Source organism: Armigeres subalbatus, chromosome 2 (genome assembly GCF_024139115.2).
Source record: "Armigeres subalbatus isolate Guangzhou_Male chromosome 2, GZ_Asu_2, whole genome shotgun sequence".
NCBI classification, from domain to species: domain Eukaryota; kingdom Metazoa; phylum Arthropoda; class Insecta; order Diptera; family Culicidae; genus Armigeres; species Armigeres subalbatus.
The window spans coordinates 453738674-453747345 of record NC_085140.1 but is presented as its reverse complement, the minus strand read 5'-3'; the positions used below and the strand labels follow the sequence as shown (position 1 = coordinate 453747345).

The window sequence follows — 8672 nt, the reverse complement described above, 5'->3', positions numbered from 1 at the left end:
TGTCACTCATTTTTCGGGCACTTATCCTCAACCGATTTACTCGCAACAAGTTGCATTCGACGCAGGATACTCTACCATTGTTTCCTATTGAAAATTGGTCAGATCGGACTATGGGATCGGAAGTTATGGCCAAAATACCCCTTTTTTATAGAAAAATTGATTAAAAATGTCACTAATTTCCCAGGCATTTATCCTTAACCGATTTGCTCGCAACAAGTTGTATTCGACGCAGAATCCTGTCCCATTGTTTCCTATTGAAAATTGGCCAGATCGGACTATGTGATCGGAAGTTAAGGCCAAAATACTTTTTTTTACGGAATAATCGCGTGAAAAAGTGTCACTCTTTTCTCGGGCACTTATCCTTAACAGATTTACTCGCAACAAGCTGCATTCGACGCGGAATAATGTCCCATTGGTACCAATTGAAAATTGGTCAGATCGGACTATGGGCTCAAGAGTAATGGCCAAAATACTATTTTTATAATGCACGAGAAAGGCATCATCACCGCTAGGTGGATTAATCAGGGTTTTGTAATGCAATTTTACCATGAATCATTAGTTTATCTTCACTTTTTGTTTCTAGCGATTATTACGATTATGATTATATTCACGAAAGACTTTAAATAGAATGATTTTGAATGAAAGACTTTAAATAGAACGATTCAGCAGTTGATCCAAATTAAAAGCTGTGCAATAATCTTTCAATATTATGATTATTGTATTACAATATGTATAATATTATTTCACAAACTATTGTACGGGGAATATTCATTTGGTTTTCGGTTTTTAAAATAAGTCAACATTTTTTTTCTTTATAATATTAATTATTTATTTTATGATTAATAAATGTCCGGAAATAACATAAATGGCAACTGACATCGGCCCAATGAAGTTGAAAGCAGGTTGAAAGATTATTGGGATTGGTCGTGCCAGACCAAGTGCCAGACTAATTGTGTTCCAGACTTATGGTGACTTGGAGAGACTTGGAGTTCCGGAATCCTGAAACGATGTGTCGCAAAACCATTGAGTAATTAGATCACTCTTATTATTCTAAGCGTCGAACACTGCATATTGAAGAATATCCATAATAGAAGATTCTTACCTTCGCATGCATATCTTTGTGGTTCCGCCGAATCTCCTAGCGCAGTGGCGGAACACCGTTTTGAGATTTCCTCTTGAAGTGGAAGGAAACGGATGTTTCTAGGAACAAACAAAATTAAACAGAAACAGAATTAAATTTACTTCTTTATTGTATATAATAATTTTTCGCACTTACATGCATTTCAATCCCTTTAAACAAGTATTTTCACTTGTAATTTTTCTTTCAACACCGACTTTGGAAAAAAAAAATTGCCGTTGGTTCAAATCGGCCCGACAAAAACTGCCGTTGGCAGAAATGTCTCTATTACACTGAAAATAAAATTCACCTAATTTCTGCCCTCATGTGTGAATAGCAACCCAAATCATATCATGAATGATTTTTTGCTCTTCAGATTATTTTTCATTTCCCATTCTAGTAATCATTATTGCAACATGTATAATCCGTCAATAATTTTATATGGCCAGCTCATTAAAAGTATTAATCATATGATTGTACATGTATCATACTGTTCATGATGATTAAAAGTGTAATGGAAAACTTATAATACTAACTGTTCAGCGTACGATTTATTTCTATGCGGGTAGACTGATCAGGACAACGCATCAAAAAACATACAAACGAAGTACTCTTGTACATTTACTCCAGGCAGTGACTCAAACGTGTGCTATAACTACGCCCAATCAAGCACACAGAAATGAATCATCACAAATGCTCTGAGTAACTGCGAGGGCCAAAGTGGACAACATTGCTCTCATCTTGAAAACGGTCTATTGTCAGCGCCCAAACTACAATCAAATTATTCCGGTCCTGTTGGATGACGGTATCGATTATTCGCTAGAAAAGTGTCCAATCATACAGGGAACTCCTCTGAAACCCATGTTGGCGCATCCCACAAAAGGCATACAGAAAGAGTTGGAGTGTTTCGATGGGATAGATTTTACCTGCAAATTGAAGTACGATGAAGAACGCGCTCAGATCCATTTGCTAGAGGATGGCAGAGTTAACATCTACAGCCGAAACCAGAAGAACAACACCAGCAGATATCCGGACGTCATTGCCCGGTTGGGTCATCTGAAACCGACCTGCGAGTTTCGAGTAAGAAGCCGCTCACCTTTCGTCGCATCGCAAAGTCATATTCACAATGGCTCTTTGAACTGTCTAATATTGCCATTACAGTCGGAATTCGCTGGTTGGGATTTTAATACTTGGGCCTTTTTTTAGTTGGGCCTCCGCTGGTTGGGTCATGGCCCAACTAAAAAGCAACCGTACGTCAAAACTCAATGTAAACACGGAAAACGGGATTGGGTGTCACTAGACATCATTTGTGATGTTCAAGTCGAAATACACGTGTTCAAATGGCTGTCAGTTGGCCCAACTAAAAAACCGAATTCGTTAGTTGGGTCGAGGTCGTGGCCCAACCAGCGAATCACGACTGTACATGTCAGAGCTGCGGATAGATTGATCAGGACAACGCATCAAAAATAAAACGAAACGAAAATGGTCACCGAATTTCAATGGGTCGCTTCAGCTGTATATAAAAACCCATCTTTGGGCATCACACTTAAAATAAATCGCCGAATTCGGTAAAATTTTACCGAAATCTCAACAGCAGAACTGTTCGGTAAATAATTTAACTGATTTTCGGTGATTTTGACAGTTGAGCAATGGAAAAAGTTACAAAAAATCTGTAAAATAAATTACCGAACAGTTCTGCTGTTGAGATTTCGGTAAAACTTACCGAATACGGTGAAATGAGTTAAGTGTGTAATATTATGTTATTAAAATAAATTCATATTATATCTATTATATAATAATAAAAATAAGAAAACAAATGAATATCAAACCAAATTCAATAAAAATTAATTTAAAAACGAAAATGCCACGCTATGCAAATTATTTCACCAAAATATATTTATTCAACACCATGCAATACGCACGGTTTTACATCACATTCTTTTACATCGCTTCAATTACATCTGTTTATTTATTCCATCGAAAGAAATTACATCGTATTGTCGATGCAGATAAAATCAAGAACATGTATGAACTTGTCTCAACTACGTCGCTCGACTGAAACGTCGCTAGTCGCTGGCGACCCTTTCCAAAAGGCAAATTCAATGCGTCGCTACAGCACCAAACTGGAAAGCGCTCGCTGGTTGAGCGACGCGACGGTCCAGCGATGACGCGATGACCCGCATAGACAATACAATGTAATATTAAACAAGCGATGGATTCAATGGGTTGCAGCGATTTCGATGTAATATTCAACATTTTTTGCTGTGTAGTTTATATGAATCAAATTTAACACTCAGAAATATAACAAATTTAAAATAGAATTGAAATTATACATTTTTGGTATTTTTGAAAGTTATACGAAGCATAGTTTAAATAGTATACTACCAATAATAAAAATGTATACTATGAAAGAATAACGTGAATGTATTTACCTCTAGAATTGATTTCTTCGAAAAAGATGGCACCGCTTTTTCGCATTAGTGAAAGAGCGAAGAATTTTCATTATTTTATTATTTAATAGTTTGTATTTAAACAGAACAGCAATGCTGCAGAAAAATGTAAGTATTATAATTGAAATAAGCTCAGTCGTTATAAATGCTCAAAATATGTTTAATTTTGCAGCATAAATCATTTCGTAGTGGTGATCATAAGAGCGCTCATGTTTCGGTCGGCTAAAATCTTGGCCTTTCTTTGGTGACAGAACGGCATGGCAATTTCACGTCAGCTAGGACACTTTACTACCTCAACTTATTGGTGGTCACCGACAATCACCCGAGAACGTATCGTACCGTACCACCGGAGCTGGATGAGCGCCAGAAAGGAAATTCACACATTGCAGATTACCTGTACATGCACCTTGTTACTCATGGCCGGATCGTTCACGTTCCGGATGCAGACTTGCATACAACACTTTCTATCTGGTGCTAGGAAGGCATTCTCGGTGGAAAAAAAGCAAACACTGAATCCAGCTGCCCGTATCCACATTAGCTAGTTAGTGAGGTTCCGGCTCCCCATCCACAAGTAATCCCAAATATCCACCACCAACACCGCCCCTCAAAAGAATAGATTGTTGAAAGTGTACCTCAGAGGCACCTCAGGCCCTGGTCAAGTACGACGCCAGCTTTGCGAATGATCGTGGTACCAAATTCAAGTTTCACCGATCATAAATTATGGGTTTTAATAAAGATGATAATGAATATACTTTTACTGTGATTTTCATTTTAATTACTATATTACGAATGTAAATCAATCAAAACAAACGAACATAACCTACAAATCATAGTCAATTCCAAAATAAACTAAAAAGTTATATATCTCACTTATACTACAGAACGATTTTCTCAAAGTTATACTATCCTGGTATTGTTGTATCGAATACGAGTTTGGGGTCAACCAGGCGAATAGCCATTTAGAATGACTTTTAAACTATTTAGTATTAATTTATTTCAGAGTGAATAAATAAAACAAAATAAGTTTTTTTACGTGAAGGAGATGCAAGAGAAAAAAAAGTACCTAAAATAAGGTACTTTTTTCTAACCGTGTACATATTTTGGATAGATTCAGGTTAGCGTGTGGCTACACCGTCATCAAGTCGCGACAAAAATGAGATCTGTCAAACGGGAATTCTAACGCTACATTTCAAAATACCCTATTGTTTTTTTATTTTTAAAGTGTCCATTATTTAAAAATTTCAACAATTAGCACTTCCAAAGTGTTATTTGTTATATTTTATAATATGTAATCCAACTTGTTTTTATTGTAATAATGTAAATATTATTTACTTTCGATATTGTAAACTTTTTCATTCAAATACTACTGAAGCATTTTTCCGACGGTGGTTAGCTTGCTTTCAAATATTACACTAGAAATTGTACATCAGTGCGGAGTGAGATGCTTTCTCGGTTTTGGATGACGTGACAAGCGCCAGAAATCAACATCCGAGTAGACGATCCGGAGGAGTTCGGTGTCTGGATTGAATAAAAAGCCTGTAAATATTGGAGTATTCGAAACGGACGGCAGACGATTTGGGCGATCTGTGAACACATCTAATTCCAGTTCCAGCTTCAGGGAAACTTATCCAAAATAAAAAGGTGGAAAAGCGCTGAATGAATTGGTGCTACAAATCGACGAGAAGAGTCAACAGCGATTTCTGAAAGAAGCTGCTGGACCAGTTTCATCTTTGAACGATAGAAAAAAGTAGCAATCAGTGAGGGCAAGTGATCTTCGATGTTCTGAGACCAAGAGCACAAAGGTAAGGATTGTACGAGTTATGAAAAGTTTGAATTATAATATTTCTTTGAGTACATTCAATTGAATATTTTAAAGCAGCTGTCAGTTGAACGAACGAAAGTGATGAATATGTAGGCTAGTCAGGGTAGCATTTAAGGAGGGGCAGAATGAAGTGCGGTTCATATAATAAATCTTATTTTTGTAGTAGAGCTGAATATATTATGAAAGCTCTACTAATTTTAATTGTATGGAATATCACCTAAGTCAATTGACTTATTTGGTCGGGGTTAAGCCAAATCGCACCAAGCGCCAACGAAAAATTACCGATTTTTCTGCTAAAAGTTTCGTTTAGCAGATTTAATTGAACGCAAATCGTTTCGGATATCCCTCAACCCCATAACTGAGGATATCCTTCTGCAAATGTACGCTTAAATTGATATGAAACTATTTCCGTTGTCCTTGTACGATCAAAATATCACAAGTCAGTCGAAAAGCCGCTCGGTGCGGTTTGGCTGAACCCCGACCATTTGAGAGTTGAGAGTTTTTAGGAAAATGTCTTCACTTTCCAGACATGTATTTCAAACCTATCAGTAAGCCGTCTTCAGTGTCTCGTACTCTACTTGACTTGCCTTGCGATGGTCGAAGTACGTATCAATAATGCTGTCCAATGAGCAGCTCGAAGTAGCTCGAAGTTGTTCCCGTCCTGCTCGTTCTTTTTTGTCAACAAACGGGCATGAGCGTGACAGGAACAACTTCGAGCTACTTCGAGCTGCTCGTTGGACAGCACTAATGTTATGGTACAATCAAGTGGTTGAATAATTAATATCTCGTTTTATGACTATTCACATGATTTGTTTTACTCACTTACATCGTATAACCGAGCCTTATTTCAAGTTTAGATAATGCAAATAAGCGAGTTGCTCGACTTGAACAAGAATTGAACTTTTAAACAACTTCATACAACTTTCTTGAATAGAAATAAAATTGTACATGTTCAACTTTTGGCTAGTTAATTGTTCCAACTGGTTAATTTACTTCCCAAATTCAAACATTAAACTAAAGTAAAACGTAAACATATCATCTAGAACCTTGAGATCTAGTCGAAGAGGCTGGTTCGATTTTTCGACCTACCATTCGGATGAGAAATTTTCTCGACAGCATACAAACTTTTGCGTTTCAGTAAACTTTTCTCAATTATTATCTGCTGAAATACGTTCTGAATTCGGTGAAGGTGAATTTTAGCAAGTTATAATACGGCTAGTTATAACGCCTTGAAAATACTAGGCAAAATACTATATTTATGGTTACATTCATAAGAAAGATAAAACGAAACACACGTGTGGAGTATTTTTGAATTAGTAGAAGGTGCACAACAATTTGAATAACTTGTTTTGAAAACAAAAATATGGTATAATTGTCATATTGATGATAGTTATGAAACAAAATATCGAATCAACCAACAATTATGCTCCATTAGCTTACAATATTTTTGTTATTCTTCATAGACCCTGTTGTGGCAGTTCTGGAGCAGATCATTTTTGTACATCGTACAAACGCGCACAGGGGCCCCACAAATTCCCGGCCCCGGGCCCCGTGATTTCTAAATTCGGCCCTGAATATTCCCATTGGAGCACCGCACCGAAATGGAGAACAGTTCATTGAATGATGGCTCCTATAGCAATGCTGATGGTTACAAGACAGACGATTGCCATCAGCAAGAAAAGTACAAAAGAAAAGGTGAGGTAGACGTAAGCTGGGCGTGCAATTCTCTATTTACATTTCCACAGCTGACCAACATTAATCAATTTCTCCCTTTTCTATAGCTCCATTGATGAAGATCAAAACGTACCTCTCAGCACTGAGGCCGTGGTCCCTGTCGGCCAGTTTGGTACCGACGTTGCTCGGAGCAGCGATTGCCTACCGGACCAATGGCTTCCATGAGTTCAACTTTCTAACGTTTCTGTTCACGATCTTCACCGTCGTGACGGTTCACTGTGCAGGCAATGTCGTCAACACGTATTTCGATTTCGTTAAAGGCATTGACAACCGCAAATCAGACGATCGGACACTGGTGGATCATATTCTTAGTAAGGATGAGGTGAGTCGGCTTAATTGGTTAAAATAGTTATATCAAATGTTAAAGATTGCATTTTTAGGTCGTTACTTTGGGCGCACTGCTATACTGTGCCGGGTGCTTTGGATTCATATTTTTGGTCTACCTATCACCGGCTAAGCTGGAGCATTTGGCCTTGGTTTACTTCGGTGGACTATCCTCCAGTTTCCTGTACACTGGTGGCATTGGATTAAAGTACATTGCCCTGGGGGACGTGCTGATTCTGGTTATCTTCGGACCGATTTCGGTCCTATTTGCCTACATGGCGCAAACAGGTTACGTGGAATGGATGACCATTTACTACGCAATACCATTGGCTTTGAACACTGAAGCTATTCTGCACAGCAATAATACCCGAGATGCGGAGTCCGACAAAAAGGTGGGAATAGTCACGCTAGCAATCCTGATAGGCAGAACGTCTTCGTACATTCTCTACGCACTGCTTCTTTTCACGCCGTATGTAATGTTTGTGGTGCTGGGTGTTAAGTACTCCTGTGCGTTTCTTCTGCCGATGGTGACCCTTCCGCAAGCATTCAAAATTGAGAAGCAGTTCCGCAATGAGGCAACACTCCACGGCGTGCCAAGGCAAACGGCAAGACTGAATCTGTTCTTTGGTATCCTTTACGTGGTGGCTTGCTTCTGTGCCGCCCAGTTGCCGTTCATCATCAGGAAGTAAGGTAGGAGCAAACCTATCCGGTATAGGTTTGGATGAGCTGGAATTGGTTACAACGTCGTCATAACTGTGCTATTAACGAACATCCGATACACATTACATTTGGGACGCGATTCTCGGTATGGTTCGAAGTTTGCAATCCATTGAGTAGCCATCTGAAATTATTTCAGTGATACTCATGTTGAGGATGCTAGCTTTCAATAGTTGGGTCACACGATCATTAATTTACGTTTAGAAATTTATTGCATGAGTATTGACAGAAGAGGAATATTTGTGTTTTCTATTACATATTTAACTATTCAAATTTTTCTATTGCAAAATTATTTAAATTTTACTTATATATATCTTTCCTGATAGGATGGGATAGAATCTTTTTAAGAGTCTTTTCTATTGTTGACTACCAAAATAGACATCTGTATCTATAACTTCTGATAGTTCCAATATTTTAATATGAAACAGCAACACACAAATGAAAGATTGCTGTAATAACCATTTTTAAATTTAACAAATGGAATGACTGGTTCATAGTCAGTTGTAAA

General features: G+C 37.9%; 1 protein-coding gene and 1 long non-coding RNA gene across 2 annotated transcripts; one reads left to right on the top strand and one right to left on the bottom strand.

The window, feature by feature from the left end:
• Positions 1-873: 873 nt before the first annotated feature.
• On the bottom strand, positions 874-1398 carry LOC134218235 (uncharacterized). The gene is made up of 3 exons (XR_009981286.1): positions 1277-1398; positions 1103-1200; positions 874-999 (listed from the first exon to the last, which is right to left on the bottom strand). It is a non-coding gene; the product is annotated as an uncharacterized LOC134218235 (long non-coding RNA).
• A 3594-nt stretch (positions 1399-4992) lies between these two features.
• LOC134213786 (ubiA prenyltransferase domain-containing protein 1 homolog) lies at positions 4993-8672 on the top strand. The gene is made up of 4 exons (XM_062693112.1): positions 4993-5369; positions 6853-7084; positions 7171-7445; positions 7504-8672. Exons 2-4 carry the CDS (start codon positions 6991-6993, stop codon positions 8134-8136), a joined length of 1002 nt encoding a protein of 333 aa, XP_062549096.1. The 5' UTR covers positions 4993-5369; positions 6853-6990; the 3' UTR covers positions 8137-8672.

Bases quoted from the DNA above. Each gene is read 5' to 3' on its own strand.
- LOC134213786 (XM_062693112.1), top strand. From the start codon at position 6,991: ATGGAGAACAGTTCATTGAATGATGGCTCCTATAGCAATGCTGATGGT. The intron at 7,085-7,170 runs GTGAGGTAGACG...CCTTTTCTATAG, and splicing joins AGAAAAGTACAAAAGAAAAG to CTCCATTGATGAAGATCAAA. The intron at 7,446-7,503 runs GTGAGTCGGCTT...TTGCATTTTTAG, and splicing joins ATATTCTTAGTAAGGATGAG to GTCGTTACTTTGGGCGCACT.